The sequence below is a fragment of the Montipora capricornis genome, chromosome 14, assembly GCF_036669925.1.
Source record: "Montipora capricornis isolate CH-2021 chromosome 14, ASM3666992v2, whole genome shotgun sequence".
NCBI lineage: Eukaryota > Metazoa > Cnidaria > Anthozoa > Scleractinia > Acroporidae > Montipora > Montipora capricornis.
In genome coordinates, this window is record NC_090896.1 from 812,686 (window position 1) to 830,036 (window position 17,351).

General features: G+C 39.7%; 1 protein-coding gene and 1 long non-coding RNA gene across 6 annotated transcripts in view; one reads left to right on the plus strand and one right to left on the minus strand.

Annotated features, from left to right (window-relative positions):
- Positions 1 to 16,491, minus strand: part of LOC138032194 (uncharacterized) — a 35,781-nt gene extending 19,290 nt beyond the window's left edge. For 2 of the 5 annotated variants that reach the window (XR_011128303.1, XR_011128302.1), the window contains exons 1-4: positions 16,364 to 16,491; positions 15,254 to 15,482; positions 14,428 to 14,513; positions 5,857 to 5,916 (exon numbers count right to left, since the gene is read on the minus strand). This is a non-coding gene — a long non-coding RNA (uncharacterized lncRNA). Of the gene's footprint in view, positions 1 to 5,856; positions 5,917 to 14,427; positions 14,514 to 14,628; positions 14,666 to 15,253; positions 15,483 to 16,352 lie in introns of those variants that run through there. The other 3 variants (XR_011128304.1, XR_011128305.1, XR_011128306.1) reach the window with 3 other exon arrangements.
- Positions 448 to 12,362, plus strand: LOC138032192 (uncharacterized). The gene is made up of 6 exons (XM_068879805.1): positions 448 to 633; positions 776 to 966; positions 6,877 to 6,936; positions 8,651 to 8,950; positions 9,611 to 9,733; positions 10,754 to 12,362. Exons 2-6 carry the CDS (start codon positions 805 to 807, stop codon positions 11,294 to 11,296), a joined length of 1,188 nt encoding a protein of 395 aa, XP_068735906.1. The 5' UTR covers positions 448 to 633; positions 776 to 804; the 3' UTR covers positions 11,297 to 12,362.
- Positions 16,492 to 17,351: the final 860 nt, after the last annotated feature.

Genomic DNA, 17,351 nt, shown 5'->3' on the forward strand with positions numbered 1-17,351 from the left:
GCGCAAATTACTCTTGAAGGTTTTGGAGAGTGCGGAGGCTTACGTACGTCGATATGAGCGCAGTTAATCTTTCTTTCTTATTCAGATCAAATTGATTTACTTTACTCGGTGATAATTTCCTTTCATTTTCTTATTTTGAAATAGTTTTCTCGCTATTGCTTATTCTTGTTTTCTGTAATGTGCCTGTTCTATTAAGTTTATTCTTGCCCATTTCGAATAGACACGCTAATTGTGAGTAACAAATAATGTAGAATCTGTCTTAGTAATGGTGTTACTGTTGTTGTTATTCGCCCAACTCCGCCTATAATGAATAATTAAGAGTACGCCGATTCGGGGGTTGACAGATCGACTACAGTTGTGTCTAAGTTGAGGTTTCATTCCACCGACACACGCAAAGCAGCTGACCGAGGACTAAGATTACGACGGTTCGTCCGTGACTCTACCGTGACAGTTTCGACGACTCATGACATTGACTATTTCAACGCGAAGCTCTGTCCGCTGTTTTGAAGGTCCAACCACTTTTGCTGCTCTTTAACATTTGGCACCCTTTGTGGCCATTCTTAGCATCGCTTGGACTACATCAAGGCCAAGACTCCTCAAGGAAACAAAATTAGAGAAAGCGCTGGATTTATTGTGAGTATAAAAAGGTCAGAGGAGGGTGGGATAGGGGCGGAACTTAAAGATCAAATCTAGGGGAGGACTGGATTCGAACGCCTGTGGTTTCCCTTTTGTATTGAATGCTTTCACAATAGTTTTGCATCGCAATCTCTTGCAGTTTCATAACACCGTCAATACTAGTCTCCGATGAGATTTGAAGGTATGGCATCGAAGATAAGAGTACTCCAATGGCTCTCCTTCCTAAACGTCGCTCTTGGAATACTGGTGGTGATAATAGGAATTGCTTCTATTAACGTAACCGATTTCTATGTTGGAGTTTTCGGGATGGGAATTTGGATCGGCGGCTGGGTAAGTGTTTTACGATAAACGTCTGTCGCAGACTCGTCAAACATTTTACAATGGGCTGTAAAATTATTCCTCAGGTGGGAACCAGCGTAAGCATGTTTCGTGGCATGTCACGTCCAATGTTTTAAGCCTGACTAAACAGCGAATATACTAAGTTGATTTCTAGCGATTTCTGATTTCCAAAACACCTTACGGTGATAAATTTGTTTCTTCGTACGAGTGTGTTTGAAGTGTTTACCCAAAATATGGAATCGGCTATCTGTGATCCAAAATAAGCAGGTCCAGAAGCAAACCGAAAATTCTCAACTGGTGAAATACATAACAACGGTAATAAATACAGTGTGTACGAAAATTACGAAATAGAAGGAAAGACACTGAAGACGTAAAGTTCGTCTCGGATGAATTTGAGCAAAATTCCTTCGTCTGTTGGGCTCTTCTAGCATTAAGAGCAGATCTTCGAAGACGAACTAAGATGGACAGTTCGTCTGGAACTTGTGACCATCATTACACCAGATGTATGTAAAATGCCTTATAAAATGTTCCCAAAGCCTAGTGCGTGTCATATAGTTTATGACGTCTTCTTGATAGACAATTAAGATACAGAAGCATAAGTCAATGACTTGTCTTGAAGTATTATGCTTCTCTTGGATAAAAACAGTCCATAAAGTATTGTATGCTTGCATAAGGTTGTACAGACACTTGGTGAAACCATAGTTGAATTCTTTCCCTGTTGTTTCGTTTGTTTTCCGGAAATGCTGTTTCAAGTGCCTACCAAAAAAGGCTGACATTTTTTTATGAATCATGCACAGTGAATTGAAAGTAAATATGTAAGCAGCAACAAGGGATGCTCCACGCCTCAGTTGTTCAAAACCTTAATCCCTTGTACATTTTGTTTTACCTAATCAGATCATATGACGATACTCAAGGGATTTGCTCCTTTATTTTTGTGCAAGGATTTCAGCATTTATTCTCACAACTGTGAACTGTGCACACTCTACTAGGTACACCTAAGTAAAGACGTGTATTAAAAAAACTTGGCCAACCTTTCACCTGGATAGATAGATAGATAGATACATAGATAGATAGATAGATTATTGCAGCATTTTACAACGCAGTCACTAAACTGAATTGGGTAAAATTTACATAATAATTGATATGAAATATTTACATGTAAAAATTATTATTAAAACTATTTCTAACTAAACACCAAATATTAAAATCTAAATAATGGTCATTGCTGGAAAGAAAGTGTTCTTAAAACGATTTGTACGAGCCTTAAAATTCTTAAAAGGGCGAGGCTTCCTAAAATTGTACGGAGACAAGTTCTTCTCCGGAAGAAAGTGGATGGTGATTTATCCACTGGATAAAGTTATCCGGCCTTTAAACAATTGTGGCCAGGTGAGCCGAAAGATCCGCGAATTGCGTTGGTTCTTAAGAAGCTTCCATCAAGTTCAGCGAGCACTTAACCTTGTAAACTCGCTGTTAATCGTTACGTAACGTTAATAACTGTGATGAGGTAAAATCAAAGTTTTAGCACACGGCGATCAACAAAATCACGCGAAAGATAACGAATGAGGTTTCTTGCAAATAAACCCGGAAGATTTAGGTTCGTTCACACGGCAACCACACTTTTTAAAATCAGACTTGGCTTGATGCTACTCTGGTTTGCAGAATAATGAATGCAACTACCACAGTTACGATTCAAAATAGATAAAGTCAGTTTTCCTTGTTCCCTCCATACAGACGCCTAGATTTGGCAAGAATATGACTAAGCGTCAAAAAAGGGTTTTGGGGCAAATTCTTTTGATGGGCTCATTAAGCCATTAAATGTATGTACGGGAGGACAGCAAAACCATAACCCACGTCCCTGTTTCCAAAACAGTCACGAGAAGGAAAAAGTGGTTGTAATCAGAAGCGGAGAAAGATAAAATATTGTTGCTCTTTAACCTTAGAATCACTCGAAAATAAAAGACATGCACTTAGCCATCGAAAGCACAGTCTTATATTTAAGGACTTTTGGTGGCAAATAGGACGTTGATAATCAAAAGTGAGCGAAGTATTGCAAATGACGACTGTAAGAGTCGAATAGCAATCATCATCATTACATTATTTATGCTTTGAATAAAGTAAATCAGGAGACGAGATCCGAATGACGGTGTACGCTGGAAAGGAGGCAACATACGAATCTTTTTTTTTTTAATTATTGTATCCATCGCTATCAGCCATTGCTGACGGTGATGAATCGTGCGCTAAAAGTTTCCATGGTCAGATATGACGAACACGTAGCTAAAGTGAATTTTACTTTCTAAAGCCAAAAAATAGTATAGGTCTCACGATGCATTAATTAAAAACGCAAATTTTAACAGAAGATAAAAACCATAGGAAGCAAAGGAAAGAAGTAATTGTTTAAAATCTCACTCTGTAACTAAAGTTACCACTGTGCAAACTTAACAATGAAACTGTGGAATGAGCTAGTAGGTTACATTGAAAATTGTTCAAACATGGATCGACCTTTGAGAAACATAGGTGAAAAAAATGTTTGTTAGATTTCTGGAGACATCTCCTTTCAGAATGCAGAATGAGTGATATGATTAATTAACAGCTCACCATTCAGCACATCACAGTTGACCCGTCAGGTTAACTCTTTTATATACAACTCTGATAATTCCTGTCACCTGATCTGATCTGGCAGCGTCTGGTGATTTAATCACCTGATTTCTTTTGTGTGCGTTGGTGTGCGTCTCCTAGCAGGGAAGGGGCGGGGGGGGGGGGAAGGGACGAATGCTACCGCTTAGAGACATTCCAAAACTGCTAGATTTGTTTGAAAAAGACTGTCTTCGTGTAAGGCCGTGAAATATCTAGACATATTTTCGCTACTTATGAAAAACTGCCTAAGTAAGGTAGTTTATCAAAACATTGTTTCCCGTTTGAGCTGGACGTGTTTTACTAGAATAATGCCTTAAGACATCTTTACACAAAAAAGATATGTTGTCTTATTTGTCAACTGTTATTCAATTATAAGGATATTGACATCAAGTTCGTTTTCACAAAGTCTTTTCGCAGTGAAAGATCCTTTTTAGGTTTAGGTTTACCAGTTTCAGCACTTGCACTCCTTCAATTTGACTACTGTCTGTTTTGCTATAATGTGGTCTCATCGATCAGTAGTCCGGCCATTCAGAAGATAACGCCAAGCCAACCACATTGCTGAAGGAAAGGCCAGACCACAACACCGGGAACTACATGCCCTACACTTTTCGACTAGTGTGTGGGATATTTAACGTCTTACAGATTTTATGAACATTGCAGGGTTGTGAGACTGGGCCTACGGTTTACTGAGAGTCCTTATCCGAGAAGACTTAAAAGTCTAATCAATTGCGGATGTTATTACAAAGGCAGCACTTTTTCATCAGTTATTTTAGGAGCCCGAGGGACTACGCTGTCTCTAGACAATCCCTTTCATATGCAGTGTACTCTTTTGCTTGCTGTAAAGCTTGTTAAATCGGCGAAACAAGCCCACTTTTTTACAGAAGTCCGTGAACATCTCTCTGTCAATTTGCCAAAAACATTAGAAAAGCTCGGAATCTTGCAGTCCATCCCGCTCGACAGATTTCATTGACATCAATGATTCTGCCTGCACGAAATTTCAGCCAAAATTGAAGGAAGCTGTGCACATCGACTGGGAAAGGCCTCAGCCTCTCTTAATCAACACGTCAAACACACAGTAGTCAATTTACCATACCAACCCAGTTGATAAACCATGATTTCCGTGTTTCACTTCCCCACCAACGTATGCGCAGCGCCACCACAGTGTTTTAAACCCCATCATCGATCTTGATTTCATTAGACACAAGCTTTTAAGTTTATTTTTTGCCATTGTAGCGACGTCAGAGACCTTTGGATCGGAGGACGAGGACGCCGGACTACGAGTAAGACTTTTCCGTACTGAGCATGCGCATAAGGTTTGGAGGCCGACGAGGCCGACATTTTTCAAAGCGCGCATGCTCAGAACGGAAAAATCGTACTCACAGTCGTCCTCGTCCTGGGATCTAAAGGTCTCTATCATACAAAATAATGATATTTTTAAAAATGTGGCCACGAAGCCAAAAAGTAACCACAAAGCATTAAAATGACTAGCTCCCTTTTTAAAGTCTTTTTCATAGTTTAATGGCATAGTAATTTCCAACTTAGTGTCGGAGAGGATATAAAAAAGAGCTAGGACATTACGCTATGACTTATTTGTTTGAGGCATCGTGAGGCTAAATCGTTTTACGTTACATTAAGAAGAGTACTCTTAGTCTCGACGTTAACTCAGGGGCAATAATTCTTCCATTTTTTAAATTTCCATTTAGAGTAAAGAGAATCACACAAAGCCCGCCGCACACTAGAGCTATCAGCTGACAAAAGTTTCACTCGTGACTGTTGTCGTAAGCAAGTTCCCAGAGTGTACGGTGGCGTTTTGAGCGCTAATGTTCAAGGGTGCCATCGGCGCCGAGTATTCAACATGTTGAATAATTTTGCGCACGAGTGACCATTTACTCCAAGTGTGCGCGCGTGCAAAGCTATCAGTTTACAATCCGAGGCAAATACGCATGCGTGTTATAAATATTTTCAATTCAAAATTGGGACATCAATACTGCTAGTTGCCATTTTGATTTGCAACTGATAGCTTTACACGCACGTACACTTGGAGGAAATGGTCACTCGTGCGCAAAATTATTCAAAATGTTGAATATTCGGCGCCGATGACACGCGAGAACATTAGCGCTCAACCTCAAACGCATACTGGGGGAACTTCACTACGCTGACAGTCACGAGAGAAACTATGCTAAGCTGATAGCTCTAGTTTGCCAATTATAACCTCAAAACTAAGGTCAGTGGGTTGCTCTCACTAACCTCTCACTCCACTTTTACGACCAACATCCAACATCCTGCTCAGTACAATCAGCATTACGGCTTTGTAAACAAACAGAGAAATAAGGTAAACAAAAGGGTAATAAACTTCTCGTGCTGATGAAATTATTCAAAAAATTTATTACTCTCTAATTTATAATACATACATATTTTCGATGTGTCTCACAGCCTCGCGAGTTACAAAAAAATTTTCAAAAAACTGTCGGAATTTCAACAAGTTTGAGACATGCATGACTAACCATTATAACATGCACAAAATAATTGCAAAGAAGGGAACGTGGGTAGAAACAAAGCATAAAGTACAAGTGTCATGTTGACGTGAGAAATTGGAAGCTGGCGGTTTGACCATTAGTCCTTCGTAGGCGCGAATTAGAGAGTTATCGATTGTTAACGTTTTATAGAGTGAAAGATGGAGCAACGCTATTGGTGGATATAGCAATGTGGATTAGTTGAAACAGCAAGAGAGCCGATTTGAAAAATTGATTAATCTTTTTTGGCTTTCTGTGTTGAGTAGAATGAGCATGGTAGTCATTCAAACTGAAACTTTTTAGGCCTTAGGGTGCACATACGTACAGACAATGAATTGCTTAAGAGGAGCAGTCAAAACACTGTTTGTTTGTTTTTTGTTTGTTTCTTTCAACTTTATTGGTCTGAATCTCTTTTAAATAATTAATTACATACAGGTTAAAAAAAAAAAACCGACCAAAAGGTAACGTGCAAACGGGACCTGCAGTCCCATGCGAGGTACCTCCGAAATAAATCGGTAAAAATCTTAAGAAATGCATATTAAACTATTGTTGCCAGTGGCATCCACTGAGGCTCAGCAGCTCGCGCTCGGGCCGCAAATGACACTACAAGGGCCGATTTTCTATCTGGCCGCGTATATTGATAATAATGGTCAATTATTCGTTGCTAGTAATTTTTACAGTGTTGACGGCGCAAATAAACAATATTCTCGAAAAAAGTCATGTTATTCCCTTATTGTTTTTTATTATGATGCAGATGCTGCTGACAGGTGTAGCAGGAATGGGTAGCGCTGCAAAACCAGGAAATGATTGCAGGGTAAGCACCCAGCTAACGTGTACAATTATGTGCTAATTCGTCTCAAATAAGTTATTTAGACTAATTGTCCTTGACATGTTGGAAAATGTCAGTATAAATATTGGGAAGTGTCTAGAATTTCGAAGATCTTTGGGAAGATACGACAATCTTTGGCCATCTTTTATAGGAAATAATCTGCAAAATATCATATACTAATCAGAAGAAGTGGCGCGCTTATACCGTCATGACACTGAAAGTAGATTTTTAAGTCCAGAGACGAAGAAGGAGTGGGAAATGGGAATTTTTTGCACTCTTCCCTTTGTCCCTCTTTTCCCTCAAATCAAGATGGCGGCACAACATTAAGCGTTAATCTCTACTCCATAGCCTACATTATGCCTTCTCAAAACCGGCCGGTCAACGGCTCAATGAGCCACCTCCTCAGAAAGCTTGACCGTCTCCTTCCAGTCAGAAAATGTCGGACAGCACATTTTTAGCTTGTACATGAAGTCACTGGAGATAAAATAAAAGCTTGAAAAAAGTTTGTTTCACGTTGTTTTGCGTCCGCGTTTTTTTTTTTTTTGGCGTTGCGCACATGAAATGTTTATTTAACTAACATTCCAGTATTTCTTATCAGACTCCAAGCAAGTGTCAAATCCCCCAGATTGCACTAAATTGCATCTGAATTGAAAAAATTCCCTTGGGGAGCATGCCCCCAGACCCCCCTAGAAGCTTGCGTCCTTTGGGCACTCGCTTGGGTGCCTTTAGCACCAAACCGTCTCCACTTTCCTTATGACCTGCTCCCCAAAAATATTTTGAGAAGGCTGTACATATGGTGAATCAAAGATCCTGTGACAATTTCCGTTTCCACGGTATTCTTTTCCCCCAAAACAAGATGGTGTACGACATCTAGCGCTTGCCTGCCCTTACAACGTCGTATTCAATGAATGACACCTTGAGTTTCTTGGGGTCCACTTGTGAAACTTGCGTTTGGAAAGATGGTCTTTTAACACGTGTTTAAGATAAGAAAAAGCAAGATGACTGTGTAGTTTTGATATAGTTTGATGACTTTAAACCTCTCCGTTCTTGAGATTCAGAGGGATTTGTATCATTACACGCGAATAGTTTCAGGATCTTCGAGAAACGAGTCCTCGAATACATTAATTGTAATCAAGAGAATATGAGATACCCCCATATTTGGCCATATTCCGATGAAAATTATTTGAAATCTGTTATTTGCTCCCTTTCATATTGCGAGGTAATTTCAAACACGACACCTTATTGGTCAGTTGGTGTGAAGTGAACCGCGCGGTCATGGAAACAACAGATGAAAATAACCTTCGCAGCACGGACGCGATCTAAAAATAGATTCAATTAGTTTTCAAGGGGCACAGGGATTGGCTCTTTTTCCTCATACTCTCTTGTTGCGTTCGACATTAGAAGAACGCAATTTCTAATCTTGGGTATCCTGTGCATAGGGAGAGCTTTGGCAAGTTTTCGTTTTTTCGTTCGGCTGCTTTTTCGGCGCCATCTTGAATTACGTCTCACGTGCAGTGATACGTCATATGCACAAATGACGATCGCACACCACATGATTGTTAGTTCCTATAAGATTGTTTCTTTCCCTTAACCCTTCTGCGACTGTCGAACGCACTTCAATAATCCGAGATTATTACTAGTTGGAATACATAAAATGAGCACTTTCTTGCAACTTAGTCCTTTTTTTTGTATCCCACAGCTTGGTGTTTTCGTGGGCTGTTGTACGTTTGCCATTGTCATCATGATCATTTGCAACATCGTTATTGGCACAGTGGTCATTAAACACTTTCACTTTGAGGCAACTGTCACCAGAGAATATTACAAAAACAAGCACGATTACCTTTATCATAAACCGAAAGAATACTTTCAGCAAAGAAACAAAGCTGGACAAGCCGGATTAGCGGTGTATAGCTCTTTGATGGTCTTGCTTAGCTGTGACATAATGCTAAATGCTGCTATACTATTGGTTCGCCGTGATAGATCATTGACTCATCGACAGGTAAGGGAACTTGTGGAACCCAAACACGCGCCTTTCAAAACCTCTGGAATTCTCTACCTAAAGAAATTCGTCACTTTGGAATTTTTAATTGAATAACTGAGAAAAGTAAATACTTCTATGCAGTTATGCTGTTTTTTTTTTTTTTGTACATTTAGTAGAATAAGGAACTGTTTACCGCTATCGGGCTTAATAAAAAAGGCGCTTTGCAAATTGTTATAAGGGCCTTATTCCAAAATGGCCACCATCGTTCGTTTCCTTGTAACCTTGAAGGAGGCAACAAGGGTTCATTTGCAAGAAAACAAAAAAATACTAAAATGGTGGCCATTTTGGAATAAGGTGTATTAGTGGTAGTAGAACTGTTATTAAGGAACCTGCGTGAGGCGATATTTAGATTGTTGTCATCAAAAACGGACAGGCAATGGAGTAGATGTAAGAAGATGTAAAGCGTATGTAATCCATTAAGTTCTCACAGGTTGTATGAAAGGAGATAAAACGGAATATGTTACTCTTTTATTTGAATAGCCTAGAGGAAAGAAAAAAGCGGACAGAGAAAAGCGAGTCGTTTTTTTTCTTTTAAGCATTAATCAACGAGCGAACTGGAAAAAAATAAAAATGAAAACCGAAATTACAGTACCTTATTTCATTACTGTGAATTTCTAGGCAACCACAACTGGATCAAACAATACTCAGCGGGCTTCAACTCAACGTAATCAAGCCAGTACCGAAGGGATGCCTACTGCAGGCCAGACCTGGTCGGCGCTCGGGTTTCATTTTAAATTACCGGTAAGTTGATAAAATATTTAGTTGGGTACACAAACATGGCCGCCGTTTTATTGTTTAGGTACACCAACATGGCCGCGGTGACGTCACGTGAAAACACTCCATAATCCATACGTCCTCAAACTCACGAAAAACCTTAAATAACAATGACCACAACCAGGTTTTCTGAGCCCGCGAGACTGAGCACCCCCAGCAAACCATTGCTTCCTTTGTCGTTGCCAACAAGAAGAGAAACCCTGGGAACGAGGTTGTTGCAAACCATCTACAGAGAGATTTAGTATCACGTAAATACGACAAACAAACTAAAATTTGCGTTTAGCCAGACTTTGAATAAACTTGGTTTAAATGAGCCCATTTCTTGCCTCTGAAGTCGCTCCCTGGCGCTAATAGACCTTATTCCAAAATGGCCGTCATTTAAATATTCTTTTGTTTTTATTCAAATTAGCCCTTGATGCCTCGTTCTTGAGCTGCAAATTCAAAAGAATATTTTGCCTTGAACGAGGCATCAAGGTCTAATTTCAATAAAAACAAAAGAATATCTAAATGGCGGCCATTTTGGAATAAGGTGTATAGGCTTGAGCTCGTCTTGCTAACAGGCAAGGGATTGTCTTGGTCTTGCTCCTTCTCAAAGCAGCAAAACAAGCGAAAAAAACAAAAGTTGCGACCGTTTCATGACAACAAGCAGTTTGTCGTTTCCGGTTCCAAGTTTCACGGAAATGCGTCCGCTACATCCCCCCAATTATCATAGATTCATCTTATCCTACGTTACCGTGCACTTCGTTGAGTCAATGATTTAAACTATGATTGTGTTCTCTTTCTGATGTCATTAAATCCTCCATTAATCTCTATTTTCATTCATACGTTAGTAAGTTTTGAGCGCAGAGGTTTAGGTGAACTGCCTCGCTTGGGGTCACAGAACCTTTTTTCGATCATCCTTATGGCACTCACCTTTCGGTTTTCTTATTCTCTTATTTACTTATAAAACTTTTTAATTTTTTTTTTTTTTCTTTATGTATGATCAAGAATTACGCTGACCTTTACCCTGAGGGAATTACCGATTCAAATCTTCACACGAACGAACAGAGACAAGTTTCCCACTGTCCACAAGAACCACCACCGGCGTACTCACCAAGAAGACCAGCGTCACTTTCTCAGCATTCTTCACCTCCTGGTCAGCCTTTTGTCTTACCTTGCAATTCAAACGCAACGCCCGTTATGGAACGGCGCACTGTAGTTGAAGACTGTACACGTTCTATCACGCCTTCAACGCTGGCGACCGGTGGAGACGCCTCTATCACCTTAGACACTCCCGAAGCTGTTGAAAACTCGATCGAATTTCCTTCGGGAAATATAAAATCCTCAGAGAGGTCGAGCTTAAAAACAACGTCAAGTTTGGTAACCTCAGCCACCAGTCAATTGACCTTACTAAACTCTGTGGGATCCAGCCATTCTGCAGATGGTAACTCGTCCCGGACATTGCCAAACGCTTTAGATGAAAATTATGGTGAAGATATTGGCGGTTTAGCCTCAAATCAGGTGGCACAATATGAGACAACAAAGCTTTAATAATGCCTCAAGTTGTGACTATGAGAAGTGTGTATTCGTCAGAAACCGTACAAAAAGAGAAGAGAGGACTGAACGATTTTCACTGAGGGAACGATTGAGTAAGCAACCTGCCTTATATCAATCCAACCGACATCATCCTGTGTGCTTACCAGATCAGTGGCATCTGTAGTGGCAATACAGCAGTTCTCTTCTCGTTGATAACAACCATAGAACTACTTTATGAAGGCTGTGTGCTTACCAGATCAGTGGCATCTGTAGTGGCACTACAGCAGTTCTGTTCTCGTTGATAACAACCACAGAACTAGTTTATGAAGGCTGTGTGCTTACCAGATCAGTGGCATCTCTAGTGGCACTAAAGCAGTTCTGTTCTCGTTGATAAGAGCCATAGAACTAGTTTATGAAAATTCTTGCGCGAAAGTTGACACTCCTGATAATAATCTCCACTTTTGGCATCGTTGTTGAAAGTTTCAAAGTGGTACGCTCTCCCCATTACCGACGGTTTCAGTGAACAATCTACGGTGTCTTGTAACACTCTATCCGACAATATCCTGTTTGCTCACTAGAACAGTGACATATTTATAGTGACAGTACAGTGAGGGACACCTGCATGTGAGGGACTTTCGAGGCAGAGAGTATGTTTCCCTTCCGAAAATTTTGCTATTGGCCGGTAAATAAAGCACGGAGCTTCAAGGACAGCTATTTTCTTTTAATTTCTTGTTGCCTGCGAGGCCCTTCTTGGAAACACGCTTCAGTTTTCGTTTTATCTCAGTTTAAATGAAGTTTACATATTCCGAGGACTGGGCACCACATCGCTCAGTGACCGTTCTGTTTTCTCGGCGATTTAGGTACTTGTCACCAGAAGTGGGCACGTTTTAAAGACTAAAATTTGTTTTGCAGAGGACGGGAGCTGAGTAAGTTTAACACACAGCTGTGTTAACATCAGTGCGTTAACGTCCCCCATGATTTTTTCCAGCCTATTTATTAATTGTTACTGAATATAGAAGACGGTCATGAGATCCCCACGCTCTGTAGTTCCTTTAAGGTTGAATAAATGGAAGATTGATGCCAGACGTTTTCCCTTTGAATTACAATTCACTGTCTCCTTTTGTAGCCTTCGTAACGCTTTTTTGACTCTTCAATGGTTGTTAGAACTTCCCTTGAACTTTATTCGACAAGGCCGAAGGAAAGAGCATGGTCGTCTTGCTTGTGTACATAGTGTATCATTCATCAAAAAATCACGCCTTTCTAATATGCAGTGGAACCTCTCATTTGGGACATCTCTATTCAGGGACACCTCCATTCAGGGGACACTGAATTTGGTCCCGGAAAAATGTTCATACTTACCTTTGTCTCCAACCCAACCCCTCTATTCAGTGGACACTTGCCCTGGTCCTGAGGGGGTGTCCCTTGAAGGGAGGTTCCACTGTACTTTTCTTTTGGATAGTTTTTACTTCAGCCTTGCTAACCAAATCAAAGCTTTTTAGACGCAAATTTCTCACAAAGATAACATCATAAGAAATATATATGAATTTTCGTGGCCTCAGAGATGCAGCCAGACGGTTGTGCATTTGTTGGTCACCATGTTGCAAGTGGACCTGTTGAGCAAGGTGCAATTTATTCAAGGAGCTGTTTCACGCGCGACTCATTCATGTGCTGCATCTAGAGTTATAAAGTTGAAAGTAGCGTTACTTTGAAAAGAAAACGAGATTGAAGCTTAACCTGCAATGCTTTTTTACTTAAATTCTGGTAACTGACAGAATGAAATTCATTAATATTTAGATCCTTGTTTGACCAATTAGTTCATCATTACTGGCCCACCCTTTTAAGGTGATTATCCATATAGGAAATCTGATCTTGCCACAGCCTTTTTTGCACTAAAAGGAAGCGCTACCCTTTCAGTCAAAGATTGTAAATAAGCTTGTCACACAGCTGGTGAGGCAGTGTAGAGAGAGTAGAAATTGAAATACTGTATACAAATTTAAAAGCTCTAAACGACCCAAATGACTAAAGGCAACCACTGACAGGACAGGAAGACTGACAGGAGGAAACCACTCAAGGATATTTGAACAGTAGGACAATCACTAACAAATTCAGTTGAAGGTCTGTGCAGGACTGGAGCCAGGGGCATCTACATAAAATTCCAGCATCCTATCAGAAGCATTGGACCAAGCAGCTACCAAAAAATACAATCCTTTTTTTGAAAAGGAAGCTTGCAGATGATCAGGGTGTCAAGCAGAGCAACAATAGGAAAAAAGGAAAGTTATTCACCGAAAAATAGGATGTTACTTCAGGGCCAAAACAAAAACAGCAGCCCCTAAAGTCCCTAGGTAGCACTTAAAGGAACATGGTTTAAAATAGCAACCTCCTTGTTAATATACATGTATCTTCTGAAAAAAAAAATACTGACATGCAGAGCAAGCTGGGTGAAACTGATGCAGCTGTGACGAAATTCAAATTTAAATGTTTTTCTACATGTGAATAATGTATTGTATGTAGTAATTGGTTTAAAAATTTAAATGTTTTTCTACATGTGAATAATGTATTTAGTACACATAGTAATTGGTTTAAAAATTTAAATGTTTTTCTACATGTGAATAATGTATTTAGTACACATAGTAATTGGTTTAAAAATTTAAATGTTTTTCTACATGTGAATAATGTATTTAGTACCAACTTGTCAAAATACAGCAGACAAATTCTGTGATTATTTAATTAGCTATATTTACAAAAAGCATGGGAAATGTCATTGTTTTATGCACCTGAATATACTGAATTTACCTGATTTTGGATTGATTGATTGATTTACTTACTTACTAATTTATAAAAGTCAACTTAAAGATAATATAGACTTAAAAGTTAATAATTGCAGTTTGGAAACACATAGTAATTGGTTCCACAGTCCTTCACAATACACACTTACATGTACAAATGGCATTAGCCAAGTCATTGAGGATTCTCTCAACATCTGCATAATTCAACAGAGTCCCACAGATTATGGGACCAGTGATAAAATTCATTGGATGTTAAATGTATTTTAAGCAGACAATGATGTCTACATGTTATAGACAAAAAATATATCACAATTTCTTAATAGAAAAAAAAACCATATAAAAAGATTATTTTGAACATACCTTCCAGTGGCTGTGGAGTTACTTATCATCCATCACAGCCTGTTAACGCCATAACAGCCAAGGAACAAGTGCTAGATAGCCAAAGTCTGCAGAGACAATAAGGCCTTTAGCTCATAATTTACATAGTGAGCATTATGGTGCCTTACTAATTGGGCAATTGGCAAATTTTGGCAAAGTAGCACAGAGGCCACTGGAACTCACACAGCCAAAGCATCCTGTCAGTTTGCTTGGAACACCCTAAGCGAGACCAAAATCCAAAATTTACAACCCTAAGCGAGACAACGAGCATCCCCGTCTGTTTCATATGGGAGTTCCCCCCCCCCCCACCCTTCCCGGGGCAAGAGTATTGCTGCAGCTCTTCATTGCTACTCCCCATTATTGTTGTCGGTACCTAAAACTTAATCTACTAGGCTCTGGGGAATTTCGTCCATAATTCTAATCCCGAAAACACAAACATGAACATGCTTATCACCTTTTTTGCTTAGTAATACTTGATGGGGGTGGCACTTAACTACAGAAAGACAATGGTTGCTAAGGAAGCTCTTTAGTCAAAGAGCCCTACAAAAAGGTTGCAAGGATCTTTCTGTAAAGTAAATTTTTCCATGGAAATCTGACATCACTTCAATCAGAAGGCGCATGCACAACTAGTCCCAGTTCTCTGCCATGCATTTCAGTGAAAAACATGGGAAAAGTTCCCAGGAAACGAAAGGAAGAGGTGACCTTTTTCACCGGATGGGAACTTTCATGCGGGGGGTCACAGGTTCGAACCCCGGCCAGTTCAACATTCAGGATCTTAAATTAACTGAGGAGAAAGTGCTACCGGTACCTTTGTAATTTTATCTGCAAATGGTTAGACTTTGAAGTCTTCTCAGATAAGGACTATAAACCGTAGGCCCCATCTCACAAATATCTTCTATGTGCACAAGTTCCCTGTGGGACGTTAAAGAACCCACACACTATTCGATAAAAGTAGGGGAATCATGTAGTCCCCAGTGTTGTGGCTGTCCTGTTCTTTCCAGCGGACGTGGTTGGCTTGGCAGTGATATCTAGGCCACCTAAGCAGAAACAGACACATGCATAAGCCAAAAAGGGACTTTGCCAAGTGCTGGAACGTGTAGATGTAGCTGCAGAAGTGTATCAAAGGAGGGCATTATGACATCATAATTTTCTTGAGAAATAATTTGTTTTAAAATCCATGCTACAGGTTTTGTTGCGTTAAAAAATTGTGAAAAACATAGTTAACTCGCTGAGTTTTTAGGGATTTTCTGTTTTGGTCACATGATTTACCAAATATGGTTGTCCGGCGTTGCTAAAACAAGGGTAAGGGTAAGACCAAGGGTCACAGTAAGGGTAAGGATACGAATACAGAAAGTATCCTAAAAATGCATAAAAGCTAACCTTAAACTTTTGTTTAGGCCTAATTAGGCCTAAGGTTAGCTTTTATGCATGTTTAGGATACTTTTTGTATTCGTATCCTTACCCTTACCCTGACCCTTGGTCTTACCATTACCCTCGTTTTAGAAAAGCCATATGGTTGTAAGTCAAACCGTACAAAGTTATGTTAAGTAGAACACACTTGGCAAAAAAGGATTACTGTACAGTTAAAGGAATTCGAAAAATGACTATTGGCATGGCATGGGGTCCATGGCAACGGTTTAGTAGTTAAGAGCCACCCCCTTCACAACAATCTTTTAAGTTAATTTACTGTATAAAGTATGTTAAATGGGTGACAACAAGTTGTGTGGCAGACACAGAAATCAGGAGATATAATGAACACTCTAAAATTCTGACAAAAATTATAACTGTAGCTTATCGTCAAAGCACAATTAATCGCACTTAGTCTGCATGCATGCATAAATTGTGATGCAGCACTCGATCCGCGCCGCTGCAGCCATGTATTAAATTGGAGAATACAAACTACATACAGCGAAAATACCTTCTCCTGTAAAGGTAATTCAGCCTTATTCCCCACAAAAAGAGAATTCCAGCAACTGCAGTTCCTGCAGTTGCTAATGCGATCGTTGACGCTTCTAAAAAGAGTTCACGTCGCTTTTGTTTATTTTTAACCGGCCGGTGGTTGAGTGACCAAGCTTTAAACGAAAAGGACTGGTACATCGTCATTTTTTTGTTCTTGCGCATAGCCAACAGTAAATGCTGTTACATATAGTTATTTAGACTGTATTACATAAAGTAAAGAGTAGTAAAATGAAGGCACTGTTTTAAATCAATTGTTTGAGTAATTTGCTATTTGTAGGCTAGTTGGAATAAACTCAAATGTCCTTCAAAGGCACGTTAGGACATAGTTAGTATGGGCCGCTTTCAAAAATACAAGAATACTCTTTGTTTGCATTCCAGCATTTTGCTTAAGCATTGTTTCCAGTTTCTCTTGGGAGGAAGAGAAAAGAGAAAATAAAAACAGCAATCTTTACCTCGCACCTTTGACCTAGAAAGGTCAAATTCAAACCAGGAAGCTTCCAGACCAATTGGCTCAAGGGGAAAGGCTATTTCAGAAGTTAAATCGAACTTACAATGGAAACAAAGAATATATGATGCATGAAGTGCGTAGCCTCAAGCGCGAGATCACAGATCATTTATGTAGAGTCTACCATTTTCCCCGAATCATCCGAAGATCCCTGTAAAGACACTTCATAGAATACCTTGAAGACAGATTCAGTTAGCGTGGCCCTGCCCTAAAGTGCCCCTCGCCCCAAACTTTTTTTCATAGTTAGTATGGGCCACTTTCAAAAATACAATAGCAGATCAAAATGCAGGATTTGCATTAGTCTAGTTGGGTGATACTAATATGGGATAGTCCATGGTACAAAGCTGAAATTTTGGATAGGCAATTCAAGACTGTATCTGTAAAAGAGGAGGTACCTGAGGAGACGGGCCCCTTGAAGTTACGTAAGATCTAGTCATTAATT

Excerpts from the sequence above, each read along its gene's own strand:
- LOC138032192 (XM_068879805.1), top strand. The coding sequence starts at position 805 with ATGAGATTTGAAGGTATGGCATCGAAGATAAGAGTACTCCAATGGCTC. Across the intron at positions 967-6,876 it reads GAATTTGGATCGGCGGCTGG|ATGCTGCTGACAGGTGTAGC; the intron begins GTAAGTGTTTTA and ends ATTATGATGCAG. Across the intron at positions 8,951-9,610 it reads GATCATTGACTCATCGACAG|GCAACCACAACTGGATCAAA; the intron begins GTAAGGGAACTT and ends GTGAATTTCTAG.